Source organism: Tamandua tetradactyla, chromosome 16 (genome assembly GCF_023851605.1).
Source record: "Tamandua tetradactyla isolate mTamTet1 chromosome 16, mTamTet1.pri, whole genome shotgun sequence".
Lineage (NCBI taxonomy): Eukaryota > Metazoa > Chordata > Mammalia > Pilosa > Myrmecophagidae > Tamandua > Tamandua tetradactyla.
In genome coordinates this window covers 61,903,924-61,923,198 of record NC_135342.1, presented here as the reverse complement: position 1 = coordinate 61,923,198, position 19,275 = coordinate 61,903,924, and the positions used below count along the sequence as shown (strand labels likewise).

General features: G+C 36.1%; 1 protein-coding gene across 5 annotated transcripts in view; it reads right to left on the bottom strand.

The window, feature by feature from the left end:
- Window positions 1-18,744, bottom strand: part of NFATC3 (nuclear factor of activated T cells 3) — a 203,977-nt gene extending 185,233 nt beyond the window's left edge. For 3 of the 5 annotated variants that reach the window (XM_077132799.1, XM_077132800.1, XM_077132798.1), the window contains exon 1: window positions 18,351-18,743. In XM_077132799.1, the coding sequence (XP_076988914.1) occupies window positions 18,351-18,453 (103 nt within the window). In that variant the 5' untranslated portion in view covers window positions 18,454-18,743. Of the gene's footprint in view, window positions 1-6,067; window positions 6,483-18,350 lie in introns of those variants that run through there. The other 2 variants (XM_077132802.1, XM_077132801.1) reach the window with 2 other exon arrangements.
- Window positions 18,745-19,275: the final 531 nt, after the last annotated feature.

Here is a 19,275-nt window from a genome sequence, read left to right as displayed (position 1 = left end):
GTTAACTCAAAATGGATCAAAGATCTAAACATTAGGTCTAAGACCATAAAACAGTTAGAGGAAAATGTTGGGAGATATCTTATGGATCTTACAACTGGAGGCGGTTTTATGGACCTTAAACCTAAAGCAAGAACACTGAAGAAGGAAATAAATAAATGGGAACTCCTCAAAATTAAACACTTTTGTGCATCAAAGAACTTCATCAAGAAAGTAGAAAGACAGCCTTCACAATGGGAGACAATATTTGGAAATGATATATCAGATAAAGGTCTAGTATCCAGAATTTATAAAGAGATTGTTCATCTCAACAACAAAAAGACAGCCAACCCAATTACAAAATGGGAAAAAGACTTGAACAGACACCTCTCAGAAGAGGAAATACGGATGGCCAAGAGGCACATGAAGAGATGCTCAATGTCCCTGGCCATTAGAGAAATGCAAATCAAAACCACAATGAGATATCATCTCACACCCACCAGAATGGCCATTATCAACAAAACAGAAAATGACAAGTGCTGGAGAGGATGCGGAGAAAGAGGCACACTTATCCACTGTTGGTGGGAATGTCAAAGGGTGCAACCACTGTGGAAGGCAGTTTGGCGGTTCCTCAAAAAGCTGAATATAGAACTGCCATACGACCCAGCAATACCATTGCTAGGTATCTACTCAAAGGACTTAAGGGCAAAGACACAAACGAACATTTGCACACCAATGTTTATAGCAGCATTATTTACAATTGCAAAGAGATGGAAACAGCCAAAATCTCCATCAACAGAAGAGTGGCTAAACAAACTGTGGTATATACATACGATGGAATATTATGCAGCTTTAAGACAAGATAAACTTATGAACCATGTAATAACATGGATGGACCTAGAGAATATTATGCTGAGTGAATCCAGCCAAAAACTAAAGGACAAATACTGTATGGTCCCACTGATGTGAACGGACATTCGAGAATAAACTTGAAATATGTCATTGGTAACAGAGTTCAGCAGGAGTTAGAAACAGGGTAAGACAATGGGTAATTGAAGCTAAAGGGATACAGACTGTGCAACAGGACTAGATACAAAAACTCAAAAATGGACAGCACAATAATACCTAATTGTAAAGTAATCATGTTAAAACACTGAATGAAGCTGCATCTGAGCTATAGGTTTTTGTTTTGTTTTGTGTTGTTTTGTTTTGATTTTACTATTATTACTTTTATTTTTTTCTCTATATTAACATTCTATATCTTTTTCGGTTATGTTGCTAGTTCTTCTAAACCAATGCAAATGTACTAAGAAATGATGATCATGCATCTATGTGATGATGTTAAGAATTAATGATTGCATGTGTAGAATGGTATGATCTCTAAATGTTGGGTTAATTTCTTTTTTTCCATTAATTAAAAAAAAAAAAAAAAAGAGAAGGGATAATTGGAGATGAAGGGGTACAGACTGTACAACGGGACTGGATATAAAAACTCAGAAATGGACAGCACAATACTACCCAATTGTAATGCAATTATGTTAAAACACTGAATGAAGCTGCATGTGAGGTATAGGTTTTTTGTTTTTGTTTTTTTTGTTTTTTTTCTTTCTATTATTGTTTTAATTCTTATTCTGTTGTCTTTTTATTTCTTTTTCTAAATCGATGCAAATGTACTAAGAAATGATGAATATGCAACTATGTGATGTTATTAAGAATTACTGATTGTACATGTAGATTGGAATGATTTCTAATTGTTTTGTTAATTCTTTTTTTAATTAATAAAAAAAAAAAAAGAAGGAAAACAAAAAAAAAAAAAAAAAAAGAATAAAATACCTAGGAATAAATTTAACTAAAGAGACAAAAGACCTATACAAAGAAAACTACAAAAAACTGTTAAATCACAGAAGACCTAAATAGATGGAAGGGCATACCGTGTTCATGGATTGGAAGACTAAATATAGTTAAGATGTCAATCCTACCTAAATTGATTTACACATTCAATGCAATACCAATCAAAATCCCAACAACTTATTTTTCAGAAATAGAAAAAAAACCAATAAGCAAATTTATCTGGAAGGGCAGGGTGCCCCGAATTGCTAAAAGTATCTTGAGGAAAAAAAATGAAGCTGGAGGTCTCAAGCTGCCGCACTTTAAGGCATATTATGAAGCCACAGTGGTCAAAACAGCACGGTATTGGCATAAAGATAGATATATCGACCAATGGAATCGAATAGAGTGCTAAGATATAGACCCTCTCATCTATGGACATTTGATCTTTGATAAGGCAGTCAAGCCAACTCACCTGGGACAGAACAGTCTCTTCAATAAATGGTGCCTAGAGAACTGGATATCCATATGCAAAAGAATGAAAGAGGACCCGTATCTCACACCCTATACAAAAGTTAACTCAAAATGGATCAAAGATCTAAACATTAGGCCTAAGACCATAAAACAGAGGAAAACGTAGGGAGATATCTTATGAAACTTACAATTGGAGGCGGTTTTATGGACCTTAAACCTAAAGCAAGCACTGAAGAAAGAAAGAAAGAAATGGGAGCTCCTCAAAATTAAACACTTTTGTGCATCAAAGAACTTCATCAAGAAAGTAGAAAGACAGCCTACACAATGGGAGACAATATTTGGAAATGACATATCAGATAAAGGTCTAGTATCCAGAATTTATAAAGAGATTGTTCAACTCAACAACAAAAAGACAGCCAACCCAATTACAAAATGGGAAAAAGACTTGAACAGACACCTCTCAGAAGAGGAAATACAAATGGCCAAAAGGCACATGAAGAGATGCTCAATGTCCTTGGCCATTAGAGAAATGCAAATCAAAACCACAATGAGATATCATCTCACACCCACCAGAATGGCCATTATCAACAAAACAGAAAATGACAAGTGCTGGAGAGGATGCGGAGAAAGAGGCACACTTATCCACTGTTGGTGGGAATGTCAAATGGTGCAACCACTGTGGAAGGCAGTTTGGCGGTTCCTCAAAAAACTGAATATAGAATTGCCATACGACCCAGCAATACCATTGCTGGGTATCTACTCAAAGGACTTAAGGGCAAAGACACAAACGGACATTTGCACACCAATGTTTATAGCAGCGTTATTTACAATTGCAAAGAGATGGAAACAGCCAAAATGTCCATCAACAGACGAGTGGCTAAACAAACTGTAGTATATACATACGATGGAATATTATGCAGCTTTAAGACGGAATAAACTTATGAAGCATGTAATAACATGAATGGACCTAGAGAACATTATGCTGAGTGAGTCTAGCCAAAAACTAAAGGACAAATACTGTATGGTCCCACTGATGTGAACTGACATTAGAGAATAAACTTGGAATATGTTATTGGTAACAGAGACCATCAGGAGTTAGAAACAGGGTAAGATAATGGGTAATTGGAGCTGAAGGGCTACAGACTGTGCAACAGGACTAGACGCAAAAACTGAAAAATGGATAGCACAATACTACCCAATTGTAATGCAATTATGTTAAAACACTGAATGAAGCTGCATGTGAGGTATAGGTTTTTTGTTTTTGTTTTTTTTGTTTTTTTTTCTTTCTATTATTGCTTTAATTCTTATTCTGTTGTCTTTTTATTTCTTTTTCTAAATCGATGCAAATGTACTAAGAAATGATGAATATGCAACTATGTGATGTTATTAAGAATTACTGATTGTACATGTAGATTGGAATGATTTCTAATTGTTTTGTTAATTCTTTTTTTAATTAATAAAAAAAATTGCATTAAAAAAAACACTGAATGAAGCTGCATTTGAGCTATAATTTTTTTTGTTTGTTTTTTATATATATTTTTTGTATTCTTTATTTTTATTTTTTTCTCTATATTATCATTTTATTTCTTTTTCTGTTGTCTTGCTATTTCTTTTACTAAATCGATGCAAATGTACTAAGAAATGATGATCATACATCTATGTGATGATATTAAGAATTACTGATTGCATATGTAGAATGGAATGATTTCTAAATGTTGTGTTAGTCAATTTTTTTTTAATTAATAATAAAAAAAACTTACCACAAACCACAGTAATTTAAAACTGTGTGGTAATGGGCATAAAGATAATCATATAGACCAAGCAAATAGAACTTAGAGTTCACAGACAAATCCACACAATCAATGGAAAAGAACAGAACAAATGGCATTGGGACAATTGGTACTCCAAATGCAAAAAGTATGAATGTGGATCCCTACCTCTGACCATATGCAAAAAACTCACTCAAAGTGGATCAACAACCTAAATGTAAGAGCTAAGATTATAAAACTGCTACACGAAAACATACAGAAATATCTTTAGGACTTTGTATAGGCAATGGATTTTTTTTTTATTTTACATCCAAAGTACTAGCAACAACAACAAAAAAAGATAAAACAGACTTCATCAAAATTACAAACTTCTGTGCATTAAAGGATAGTATCAAGAAAGTGTAAGGACAACCTATACAATGGGAGAAAATATTTGAAAACACATATCTGTGAAGGTTCAATATTCAGAACATATAAAGAACTTTACAATGCAAACACAAAAACAGAAACAACCCAATTTTAAAAAGGGCCAAGTATTTGAATAGACATTTCTACAAAGAACATATACACATGGCCAATTAGTATATCAAATTAGCTCACCGTCATTAGACATTAGAGAAATGCAAAGTAAAACTACAGTGAGTTAACATTTCACATCCAATATAAAGGCTATTATTTACAAAACTGAAAATAACAAGTGTTGTAAGGATGTAGAGAAATAGGAACCCTTGTACATTTTTGGTATCAATATGAAATGGTGCAATCACTGTGGAAACAGTTTGGCCGTTGTGAGAAAGTTGAAGAGAATTACCATATAGTCTGGCAATGTTCACTTCAGCATTATTCTCTGGCAAGAGCCAAAGGTGGAAACAACTTAAGTGTCCATCAAGAGATGAATGGATAAACAAAATGGAATATATCAGTGGTAAAAAATGAAGAGCTGGTACATGCTACAAGAGGGATGAATTTGAAGACATCATGTTGAGTAAAATAAGCCAGACACAAAAGGACAAATACTGTATGATTTATCTTATATGAAATAGTGAGAATAAGCAAATTCATAGAGATAGCAGAATAGTTGTTACAAGGTGCAGTGGAGAGGAGGGAATGGAAGTTAGTGCTAAATGAGTATGAGTTTCAGTTTGGGATGACAAAAATAGTCTAGAAATAGACAATGGTGAAAGCTGCACAGAGCTGGCAATGTGACGATGTACAAAGTCAAAGAACTGTCTGCTTAAAATGGTTAAAATTATTTTTATGTTATGTATGCTTTACTATAACTAAAAATATGTTTAAAAAAATAAGTAACTTGAAAGTAATGAGGATTACAAACATTGTTCAGATAGATGTGTGGTGGGAAAGCTTTCGCACTGAGACTGAAAAGAGATGAATAAAATTAAAGGTGATGAGCTAGATTTTAGAGTACAGAATGAGAGATATAAAATAGGTGGAGCACAATGAGGGAAACCAGTGTAGAGGTAAGTCACAGGTTCAAAGGAGCAGGAATTGAAGATAAACTCAGCCGTAACTTTCAAAACTGAACTTGGAGGAATTAAAACATGAAAACTACCCAAATCTAAACAAGAGGTAACCAAAACTTTGACTCTGGCCATAGGTTAGAGAGAAAGGGAAAGATAATAATATTCAGTAAGTGGCAAAATTTAGCAAGTAACTAACACAATAAAAGGATACCAATAAGATAATTCAATAAGAAAAAATAATTTTACAAATAAACATGTGAAAGAACTACAGATGGGAGAAATAGGACCTGAATAACAAAAACATCTGAATGCTTAACATTTTTAATAAAATCTGGAACCATTTCCTAGAGTTCTGTTTTTCAAACTGAAGGCAGTGACCAACAATGAGTTGTAACCAACAATTTTTTAATAGAATAAAAGAAAACAGAGTAATACTATGGTGAAAAGTTTAACACTTTAATGTGAAATTTCTATTTCAGTTATCTGTATATAAACTGTTTATGTATATACTGGGTTGAATCACAAAATGTTATTTCTTACTCTGGATCATGATCCAAAGGTTTGGAGAGTATAGTATAATGAGTTTCCATATACCCATCATCGACTTCATCCATTTCTGAATGTTACTTTTATTGAACAATCTTTACTGAAAGGAAGGGAAAATTACATAGAAGTGTTGACTGTGGAAGAAGTATCAAGTTTCCTCAAACGTCTTAGGTTGCAATAAAAATTTAAAAGTTAACATTTAAATAAAACCTTATATATATTCCCCCCAAGACTTTCCTTATATAAAGGATACAGTTAAAGCTTCTATTCCTATAGTATTCAACATAATCTCACAAATGGCAAAATACAAGACATAAATTTCAGACCTCGTTTGTTCTTAAATGTCCACAAATATAATTTATGTCTATTCGTTTTGAGAGTTAATCCTTATCAATTAAATAGTAAAACTAAAAATCTAGTCTGAAAATTCCAAGCAAATTCTCTGGTTTCATTTCATCAGGAATAAATTTAAAAGTTCAAGTGAATTTGGTAATAATAAATATTAGACTAATGGATAAAAGTAACATGATAAATATTAAAACTTTTAAAATAATTTCAGACCCTAACTTTCTAAACAGTAAGTGAATTTTCCCAACACCCATATGATTAATTAGAAAATATTTTTAGAACAAAGAAATATCTACTCAAAATATCATAAAATCAGTTTATGTATTTATATATACCAGTAATTCACCTCACCATCCCACTGCTAATACTATACCAAAAGGAAGATAGGTTTTGTAAACCAGACATACCACAACTAATTTTTATTTTCTATTCATTTGTTAATGAATAGAAATAATAAGAATTAGCAAGAAAAAATAAAGAAAAATGTAAATGTATTTGTGGCTTTTAAAATAAAATCATTTACAAATATTCTAGTATCTTAATGTGGCCAAGAGGGAAAACGTTAGGCTGTACATATGGTACTAGAATACATATTTTTTTAATCCATGTAACTACACAATACAAAATGAGCCCTGAGATAAACCATCGACGATAGTTAATAACACAATTATAAAAATGTGCTTTCATTAATTGTAACAAATGCATCATACCAATGCAAAGTATTAATAACTGGATGATATTTGAGAATCCTATATTTGTTGCATGATTGTCCTATAAACCCACAACTTCTTTAATTAAAAAAAACTATTCCTTTGAAAATACAGAGAAAAGGACGTAAATAAAATAAAATGAAATCACAGGAAATGGAGATAAATTTTTATCATAAGATCAAGAAATTAGTGACACTCAGAAAATAAAAAAATAGTCATACAAGCCACAAGAAGACCAGGGCAAACAGACTGAGGGAGAATGGCAATTCAAGTTTTCCTTGAGCCCTCTACTTTCAGTGTTTTTCTCTGACAAGTTACCAGCCAGCTCAAAAATATTCAAGTTATATACCGTTTTATCTCTACCTACCTTACATAATGATGAAGCCATTTATTTAATAAATACAGTATCAGGAAAAGGGATTGTCTCCATCCAGAAAAGGCACTAGGAGAACCACTAGCTCAAAGTGGCTTAGAATTCTCTTTAAGGAATAGCATCATATAACACAAGAAGCACATCTTTTCATAAGCTGTTACCTTAATTCAAAACCAAGCTTTATCGCCTTTCATGCTGGAGACCCGGGTTCGATTCCCAGACCATGCACCACCCTTCCGTCCCCGCCCCCCCGCCCCCCCAAAAAACAAGTTTTATTCTCTTCTCTGTACAGGGAGAGCCCTGGAATCCTTGAGTGGGTAAATGGCAAGAGCAATCTCTTACTCCATACACTGCGCCCAAGGTTATTCCCTTTCCCTCTTTCAATTTATAAGAACAAATATAAGAAACACACAAATTGTGAAAAGGTGGTGCTGGGAATATAATAAAAGAGAAGAGAAATGGCTACCAATTGTACTTGAGACAGTTACTAATAAAACCCTCAGTAGCTTTATGATTTGGAGTGGCTTTTGAAATCTGGACAATTCAAGTTAATTAACTTTTCAATTTTTTAAGAGGAAGGCTGGGACAATATCTATTTCTGGAATCCATACAGAAGGATGGTTGTTGTGAAATGAATTCTTTCTGAGACTGCTGCAACAACAGATCCTGTTAACTTCAGATTGCTTTTCTAAAAAGTAAAAATTTTGTCCTATCCTAACCTATCACACTGCAAGAGCCTGAATAGCTCCTAAATGTCATTTTTTAACTTTTTATTATGTAAATTTAAAAATCATTTTTTTCTGAGTGTCATTTTATTTAAGAACCTTCACTTAAAGGTTTTCAAAAAGCAATGCTGAAAAATATTTTCATTTAAGTACAACTCACAAACTGTTCATTCAAGTGTTCTAGCCAACGATTACCTAGATGGAAAAAAAAGTTTTAAAGAATATTTTTAATTGTGATACAAAGCGAATATCTATTGCCAAAAAAAAGTCATAAAAGGATTAATCTGAAACTAACCCAATTTCAGGACTCACATAATCCTGAGAATTTAAGATACTGAAAAATATTATTTCAAAATATTAAAGTTCTCTCTAGCACATGAGTTTTTGTTGGTTTGTCCAGAGTGATCCCCTGATGAATCCCAGAAAGATTTGAACAGTGACTGGAAAAATATTTGCAAGCCCCCTTCGGGGAATGGTGAGAGTGAGGGAGAAATTCAACCTCCCCAAGTTGAATTCTTGATATTCTCACAGGCAGTGGGGACAACCAAAGCAATAGGCCAAGCTTCCAATCCTGGGGTTTGTTCATATGAAACTTAATACCGCAAAGGATAGGCTAAGCCTACTTAAAATTAGGCCTAAGACCTAAGAGTCACCCCCGAGAGAGCCTCTTTTGTTGCTCAGATGTGGCCTCTCTCTCCAGCCAATATGATGAGCAGTCTCACCACCCTCCCCCTCTCTGCGTGGGACATGACTCCCAAGGGTGTGGACCTTCCTGGCAACGTGGGACAAAGATCCTGGAATGAGCTGAGACTCAGCATCAAAGGACTGAGAAAAACCCTAGAATGAGCTGAGAATTAACATCAAGAGACTGAGAGAACCTTCTCCACCAAAAGGGGGAAGAGTAAAATGAGGCAAAGTGTCAATGACTGAGAGATTCCAAACAGAGTCAAGAGGTTATCCTGGAGGTTATTCTTACGCATTAAGTAGATATCACCTTGTTGTTCAAGATGTAGTGGAGAGGCTGGAGGAATTGCCTGAAAATGTAGTGCTGTGTTCCAGTAGTCATGTTTCCTGATGATGAGTGAACAATGATATAGCTTTCACAATGAGACTCTGTGAATGTGAAAACCTTATGTCTGATGCTCCTTTTAGCTACTATATCAACAGAAGAGTAGAACATATGGAATAAAAATAAATAACAGGGGGAACAGATGTTAAAATAAATTCAGTGGGCGGGCCGCGGTGGCTCAGCGGGCAAAGTGCTTGCCTGCCATGCCGGAGGACCTCGGTTCGATTCCCGGCCCCAGCCCATGTAAAAAACAAACAAACAAACAAAAATACAATAAAACAAGAAAATGTTTAAAGATGTTTCCCTTTCTTCCTCCCTTCCTTCCTTCCATCCTTCCTTCCTTCTCTCTGTCTTTCCTTCCCTTCCTCCCTAAAAAAAAAAAAAAAAAAAAAAAAAAATAAATTCAGTTTGAAATAGTGGTAGGTGAAGGCAAGGGGTAAGGGGTATGGTACGTATAGTTTTTTTTTTTTCTCTCTATTATCGTTTTATTTCTTTTTCTGTTGTCTTTTTATTTCTTTTTCTAAATCGATGCAAATGTACTAAGAAATGATGAATATGCAACTATGTGATGACATTAAGAATTACTGATTGTATATGTAGAATGGAATGATTTCTAAATGTTTCGTTAGTTAATTTTTTTTAATTAATAAAAAAGTTCTCTCACTTGCTGCTATTAAAAATAAGTTACATTGAAACTGTACATTTTGTAGGAAAATGAAGCCTACAAGTTACTTCCCCAGTATACCTGGGATTTTCAGGCTTTCATAGATATATAGTTCTCTTTCCACAGAAATACCAATATGTTGATTAGAACTGTCCCAGAGATTAAATTTCAGCTGTTGGTACACTACCAATTCATAGGCCATACTACTTAAATCTTAAAGGTTCAACTGTTCCTCTCTCCTGAAGTTTGCCAAATTCAGACAAACAGATGAGAACCAAGCAATAAAATTATGTAAATATTACCAGAAATGCTGTACACATATGCAGACTCGTGTTACATTTTATTTTAAATGACGGCTGTTAAAAAAAGCTTGCTCCTGCTTGTGACTCTCCTAAAGCCTCCCTGAACAACTCACTCCTCTTAAATTCCACTGTTACTTGAACCTCACATGGCATGCCCAGACAAATTTGATGACTTGGATTTTGTTTTAGAAGCCAGGCTTACTGCCAAGTCTGCTGTGTGTCTACTCCCCTGACCCACCACGATAACTTTAGACACCTCCTTTATTTATGTTACTGCTGTCACCAGTCAAACCATTGCTTACTATCAAATAAGGCTCAACCTACTCAGGTTTCCAACTTCTCGTAGCTGAGTTAAAAAATATGGATAAAAAAATAAATAAATAATAGGGATGATAAGGGCTAAAATAAATTGGGCAGATTGAAATACTAGCTGTCAATGAAAGGGACGGGTAGGGGATATGGGATGTATGAGTTTTTCTTTTTGTTTCTTTTTCTGGAGTGACATAAATATTCTAAAAATGATCATGGTGATGAATACAAAACTATGTGATGATACTCTAAGCCACTGACTGTACACCATGTATGGGCTGTGTGTGAAAAAAAAACCAGCAACGTAATTGACTTCACTGTATTATGGCTTTCTCAACTCCACCCTTTATTTAAAACAAAATATTACCATATTAAATCATCTACTACTCAACTAGCAATGCTAAGGATAGTAAAGGGCATATTAAGCTTCACAAACATTAAATAATACAACACATTACCTTTTCTTAAGAGGGCTCAATTTTATATACCAGTTTTTTATTTATGATTTTCTCTGACAAGAAAAGTGAATCTACATTTTCTCACAAAAAAGTCCTCATAACCACACTTCATTAAATAAGAACAACAACAAAGAACAAACTATAATAGCAGAGCTTAAAATATGCTTTCTATAAAAAACACAACTTTATGCAAAGTTTACTGACTGCTGCAGAAAGGCAAGTCATAATATAAGTTATTCTACAACTTATCCTTTAAATAAACACCCTTAAATGCTTAAGTTACAGATTTAATATTTGGTCCCTACAATTTCGTGGCCATGGATATAATACCCAAGTTTAACTTTTATGTCATCTAATAAAACTACCACAACATTACTTCTGCTAACAGTTTAGAATAATATATGCCAAAATATCCCTTCTGGACAAAATAAAAAAATCTAAGAAAGCACAGGCATAAAAATGCTCTTACAATGATAAAGTATTAACAAAACAATATGACATTGAAAATTTTTTTCCTTGATTTCTCCCCATATTCGCTCATCTCCATCATGAAATGCCACTAAATAGCCCCAGCAGCATCTTCAACCCCAGCCAGGAAAAGTGTCAAAAACAGAAAACTAACAACAAAAAGACAGCCAACACAATTACAAAATGGGCAAAAGACTTGAACAGACACTTCTCAGAAGAGGAAATACAAATGGCCAAAAGGCACATGAAGAGATGCTCAACTTCCCTGGCTATCAGTGAAATGCAAATCAAAACCACAATGAGATATCATCTCACACCCACCAGAATGGACATTACCAATAAAACAGAAAATGACAAGTGCTGGAAAGGATGTGGAGAAAGAGGCACACGTATTCACTGTTGGTGGGAATGTCAAATGGTACAACCGCTGTTGTACAAAGCAGTTTGGCGGTTCCTCAAAAAGCTAAATATAGAATTGCCATATGACCCAGCAATACCATTGCTAAGAATCTACTCACTCTGTGGACTCACAGTGTGGACTTAAAGGCAAGGACACAAATGGACATTTGCCCAGCAATGTTTATTGCAGCATTATTCACAATTGCGAAGAGATAGAAACAGCCAAAATGTCCATCAACAGATGAGTGGCTAAACAAACTGTGGTACATACACAGGATGGAATATCATGCAGCTGTAAAACAGAATAAAGTTATGAAGTATGTAACAACATGAATGGACCTTAAGGACATTATGCTGAGTGAGATTAGCCAGAAACAAAAGTACAAATACTGTATGGTCTCACTGATATGAACTGACATTAGTGAATAAACTTGGAATATTTCGTTGGTAACAGAGACCATCAGGAGATAGAAATAGGGTAAGATTTTGGGTAATTGGAATTGAAGGGATACAGATTGTGCAACAGGACTGAATGTAAAAACTCAGAAATGAATAGCACAATACTACCTAACTGTAATACAATTATGTTAAAATGCCGAATGTGAGAATGATAGAGGGAGGAGGGCTGGGGGCATAAATGAAATCAGAACGAAAGACAGATGATAAAGATTGAGATGGTATAATCTAAGAATGCCTAATGATAGTGACAAAATGTACAAATTTTAAAAATGTTTTTGCATGAGGAAGAACAAAAGAATGTCATTACTGCAGGGTGCTGAAAACAGATGGTAATTAATATTTAAAAATTTTAACTTATATGTGAGACTAAAGCAAAAAATGTTTATATGGTACAAAATTTATATTTTGACTAGTGCATTTCCTAATATAACTTATGTAGACAGTTTAACTGAACACCATAAGTACATGGAACCTTGAGCAGGACATGAGATTTTGTTGGTTTGTCCAGAGTGATGCCCCAATAAATCCCAGAGTGATTTGAACAGTGAATAGAAAAAAGTATTTGCAAAGTTCCCTTTGGGGAATGGTGAGAAAGGGGGAAAATTCAACTTCCCCAAGTTGAATTTTTGATATTCTCACAAGCAGTGTGGACAACCAGAGCTATAGGCTGAGCCCCCAGTCTTGGGGTTTGTTCATAGGAAACTTAACCCCACAAAGGATAGGTCAAGCCTAATCAGAATTAGGCCTAAGAGTCACCCCAGGATAACCTCTTTTGTTGCTCAGATGTGGCCTCTCTCTCTAGCCAACATAACAAGCAAACTCACCACCTTCCCCCTGTCTACGTGGGACATGACTCCCAGGGGTGTGGACCTTTCTGGCAATGTGGGATAGAAATCCTAGAATGAGCTGAGACTCAGCATCAAGGGACTGAGACAACCTTCTCCACCAAAAGGGGGAAGAACGAAATGAGACAAAATAAAGTGTGAATGGCTGAGAGATTCCAAACAGAGTCGAGAGGTTATCCTGGAGGTTATTCTTACACATTAAGTAGATATCACCCTGTCAGTCAAGATGTAATGGAGAGGCTGGAGGGAACTGCCTGAAAATGTAGAGCTGTATTCTAGCAGCCATGTTTCTTAAAGATGATTGTATAATGATAGAGCTTTCATAATGTAACTGTGTGATTGTGAAAACCTGTGTCTGATGCTCCTTTTATCTACCTTGTCTTGTCAACAGACGGCGCAGAACATATGGAATAAAAATAATAGGGGGAAAAATGTTAAAATAAACTTAGTTTGAAGTGCTACTGCTCAACGAAAGGGAGAGGTAAGGGGTATGGTATGTATAAATTTTTTTACAGTTTAAAAAAAAAAGAAAACTAATTATTCTTCCAAGCGAAATAGTAAAATGTTTATCAATGTCTCAATCATGTAACACATACTCTCAAGGCATTCAAGTTTAAAGAAGAAGCTAACATAGTGTATGAAAATACGGCTCAGCAGCAATCAAATCCTCCTTTACAGTACCAAGCTGTACAAACATGCCATTAAATTTCTACAAGAAACCATAGAAGCAACTTCCCTTTTTTCATACTGATTTAAATACCCAATTATACTTAGTAATGGTAAGTAAATTAATCATCATCCACACCATTCTGAGTCAGGAGTAAACAACTCGATTCAAGAACATGAAAAAGCATAATTAAAATCTAATGACCTTCAATACATACACTTGGTAAGACATGAGAGAGGAGATAAGTAATATTGAAAGGAGTATTAAAATCAAGATAATAAAATATGTATAAGACCAAACATTCCAACTCATCTAAATAAGATTTAAATTACTGATCTCCCACCTGCCTATCCTCTCTTTTCAACGTTTTGGTTTAGGATAGGGACAAGTGTCTAGGAGAGAGGAGGAAGTAAAAAATAACCAATCATCAGTTTGTCTATTTTTTTTTTAAGAAATGATAACTTCCACCACTTAATAAACACTGAACCAGGGACTGTGCTAAGAGCTTTATATATGACCTCATCTAAACAAAATACAATAAAAATCTTGTAGAAAAATAATCAATAAAAACTGAAAATGACAAAATTATCTAATAGCAAATTTAAAAGAACACAAAAAATTTAGTTTGAAATGTTAGTGATCAATGAAAGGGGTATGATATGTATAAGTTTTTTTCTGTTTTCGTTTTATTTCTTTGTCAGAATAGATGCAAATGTTCCAAGAAATGATCATGATGATGAATATGCAACTATGTGATGATATTGTGAATTACTGATTATATATGTAGAACAGAATGTTCAAAATAGGAATGTTTGCATTTGTTTGGTGTTTTTGGTATTTAAAAAAATAAAATAAAATAAATTAAAAAAGAACACATAAATCTGATTTCTAAGCATTTAACGTAAAAACAGACAATGATTTAGGAAAACTTAACTTTACATCTGAAAAGGTTGTGTATTAAAGAACTAGTTGACAAAATTACACATATCTTATAAAGTTATTACAAAAATACATACCAAATAAAAAAATCTCTCCCCTTTTAAAAGGCAGCAGTAGAGAAGATACTACATACCATCTTTTGTATTGTACATACTCCTTCCAGTGACATATTCAGGACTAGAAAGTCAGTATTTAAATAAAGGCCAAACCCTAAGAATGAAACTTTGAACTTGCAACATAATTATTATTATAACCTCAAACTAAATTAGAGGTATGCTTCAGTACAACAAAACAGAGCATGAGAAGCTGCACTTTATAATGGCAAATAACGTTAATGGGATACATTAAACAATTAGCTATTTTTCATTATCTATTTACTACTTGAGGTGTACTTTCGCTCTGAAGCCAGGTATTATGTAAAAGAAAAAGGTACTGCAAATTTAAACAAAATTCATTTTTAACTGGAAAAATCAGAGTTGGCACTGTCCTATTTAAAAATAAATAAATAAATACACAGATTCTAGGTTTTAAATTTTCTTTAGTGGAAAAATCTTAGAACACCTTCATAAGCAGTAATCTTTTAAGTCAGTCATAATATACCTCAAATCACCCGATTTGTATTTTAGCAAGCTGTTTAGGATATTCATTAAATCCAGCCCTTTGCTTTGTCCTGACTCTTCATCCCCTCCCCGTCTCAAACATTTTTCAAAAATCTTCTCCCTGTATAGAAATTCAGATATAATACCAGTACTCTCCAACCTTCAGAGATAAAAAACCACTGCAGACTAAAAGTACCAGAGTCTGCTGTCTTATGGAGCTAACAAAAGCCAAACAGCTGTAACAATTCTTAATTTCTTCTGCCAAAAAAATAACAGCACGCAGTGACTCAAAACTTAAGTGGTATGTACTCATTAATTTAATAAATACTGGTTGCTTAATATGTTAAAGGCACTGTGCTAGGCACTGGCATACAACTATGAAAAAGATAAAAGATACTATCTCTACCTTCATGGAACGTAACATGCCAGTGACAAAAAGAGTACAAAAACAAGTAAATGCACTGATACAACCCAACACTGATCTGAATTCTACCAAGCAATTTTATTCTCATGGCCCACTTAACTGTAATGTCAGTTAATTCACTTTTATTTCAATCTATAGTCTTAAAATTACGCTCACAAAAATGAAAACTAATTTTGTGAACAAATTGTGGAATCAATTCTGACTATATAACAACACATCTTTCTCAATAGTACTTAAAAGTGAGTCGCTAGGGAAAAAAAATTAGCTACTTGGTGTTCACAGTCATATTATTACAATACCCAAAAGGTGGAAAAAGCCCAAAAGTTCATCAATGGATAGATGGATAAACAAATCGCACCAAATCCATACAATGGCATATTAATAAGACATAAAAAGGAATGAAGTTCTGACACATTTTACAATGTGGATTGAACCCTGAAAACATTATGCTAAGTAAAAGAAACCAGACACAAAAGGTCTTATATCATATGAGTTCATTTGTTTGAAATATCCACAACAGATAAATTCATTGGGACAGAATGCAGACTGGTGGTTGCCAGGAACTAGGGGTAGGGAAGAATAGAGAACAAATGCTTAATGGGTGTGGGATTTCCTTCTGAGGTGATGAAAATGTTTTGGAATTAGGTAAAGGTAGTGGCCGTACAACATTGTGAATGTAGAAAATGCCACTGAATTACTCATTTTAAAATGGTTAATGTTGTTCTGTGACTTTCACCTCAATAAAAAAAATTAATATGTTGATGTTTTATTTGGTTTGTTAATTTTTTAATTAATAAATTAAAAACAAACAAAAAAATTAATTAGTTGCTGGAACATTTTAAAGTGGACTTTTTAATCACAAATAAAACTGCTCATGTTTACCATTGGGAATTTCAGTTACAAACCTTAACTCCTCAAGCCACTTTAATATCAGAATTTTTTGTGTGTATAGTAAAAACAGGTTTTTAAGAAAGCTGTTTTCAGTATTTTAAATGTTATTCGGTATTTTGGTAGTATACACAATTCCTACTCACATGATGACACTTCTTTATTAATCATATATTTAATTAATACCTTTATTGATCATATATTTGGTATATAATGTGCTCCAAACAAGTCTATACCCAACAAAAGTTTATTAGCTATCAACCATCTACCGTCTCCATATTGAAAATACTAACGGAACCGAGTTCTTTTCCATTTCTATTAAATCCCAGTAATCTAAGCACAATTCAGTGCCACCCTCCTCAAAAATGCCACTATTTCCCAACTATTCACACACTGCCAAGCAGCACAGTTATTTAGGTTATGTCTTCCCCAACTATTTACCAAGCTCCTCAGGGGGCCTCAGTCCTTTCTGTATCCATTATAACATTACAAAATACCTAACAGTACGTTCAACATAATAGGTGCTCAAATGGTATTAGTGGAAATGAAATAAACGCAACCAACGAATAACTATCGTAAATTATTTATTAGTTTGAAGAAGGCATCTAACATATAAAGACTAAAAAAGACTGACAAACAAGTACGGAGCAGAATATCCTTATGCCTCACGCTCAGATGTTTTCAGAAGAGTGTGTTGAATATCATTACGGACATTAAACAATTTACCTAATACCTAGAAAGAATAAGCGGGGATTATTCTTCTCCATCTCCTTCTTAAAGTTAGCCTGCGTATGTAATAGGGAAAATGAACTTAATGAACCGCAGTATTCCAAACCAGGTCACAGGAGAGTTCTATATCCCCAGTCACCCTGTTTCTATTTCCTGATTGGTCTGACCTCCAAATATTATGGAGACCAGCCTACCCAATTCACGATCTACTTTAAAACATCTTCAGAGGTGAGCGTTTTCTTTAAATAAAATTTGGCTTCTAGAACTTTCTAGAATTATGAAAAAGGCATCCCACCTCTCTTTCAATCTTCAAAAAAATTGTGTTCAAGAAAGGAAACCCAGTTTTCAGGAAAGTGCCATTATAGTTATACTTTGAATTTAATATGGGCCATCAACTTGCATAAATGGACGTTACCAGGAAAATATTACTTACTCTCCTAGCAAAATCGATTTAAACAAACACGTGCACGAATTTCAGAGCAGCCCTACAACTTCAAGAATACGCACCTGTTAAATATGGAAAAAGAAAAAAACTAGAATAGATGAAAAACCAATAAGCTTTCAGCGCTTACACTTCTCAGAACGTTTTCTCCGCACACGCTGGCAAAGCAGACAACCAGACGCCACTTGGGCAGCGGCCCCGACCCTCGGCCTCCCAACCCCGGGCTTCACCGGCCACAGACGTCCTGGAGCCGAGTTCCCCTCTACCTCGCTTTCAGCCAAGCCGCGGCCACTTCCACGTCGCTGCGACCCACACGCCTCCCCAGCAATCTAAATCCACTCTTCTCGCACCCACAAACGGGGTTCTGCCGCCAGACATCCCAGGGACCAGGAAGGGGGGCGAGTTTGCGTGGGTGAAGAGGGGAGGGGACGTTCCTCGTCCCGCCCGGGTCCGCACCCACCTGCAGGCCGCGGGCCCGAGGGCGCCGGCGCCGGCGCCCCGTCCTCGCCGAAGACGAGTTTGAAGTCGAGCTCGTCGTGGGCGCCACAGTTTGCAGTAGTCATCGGCGTGGCCCAGGCTGCTGCGGCTCCTCCTCAAGCGGCGGCGGCGGCGGCGGCTCCTCAGCGCCGCTTCATGCCGGGCCGCGCCGGCCAAGAGGTCGCGGCTCCGCAGCAAACTTTCCGGGCGGGGCCCGCGACGCCGAGCGTTCTGTTCTGAACTCAAAAGCTGGCCCCGAGCCGAGCCGCACCAGGAGCGGCCGCCGCCAGTTACCGGTGCCTAAGAAGCTACCAAAGCCTCCCTGAGGCTCCCCGCCCCCCAACGGTAGCTGCCAACACCACCGCCGCCAGCGCGCTCCCGCGCCGTGCCGCGCGCCCGACCCCGCCCCCTACCGCGTTCATTGGGCTGAGCTGCCCATTGGCCCCGGGTGCCGCGGGTCAGCCCCGAAGGCTCCGCCTACCCCCCCTCCCTCGCCGGCCTACCGCGTGACGCCCTCTCCGGCAGGAGGAAGTCACGTTAATACCGAGAGCTGGAGAGTACCGCTAACCTCTTGGGAGTTGTAGTTTGACCTCTACTCCCTTCGCGAGTCCTAAACCAGACCCCGACACCCCGGTGTGGGGTCGATAGTCCTTTTGATTGGATCGTGGAGCCCACCATCGGCCAATCGGAGAAGGCCCTTTGTGGGCGGAGCTCACGTCGAGGAAAGGGCGCCAGAGCCCTGGGGGTACCCGGACGGTGATGATCGGGTGCACCTTGTTTATTCCGGGTAACTGGATTTGGAGAAGGTATCAGGACACCACGAAGTCAACTGGACGCCACTGTCCCCCATCCCCACAATCTAAATGACGGACCTGGCGGAGACCCTACTGAACCTCCAGCTACATTGG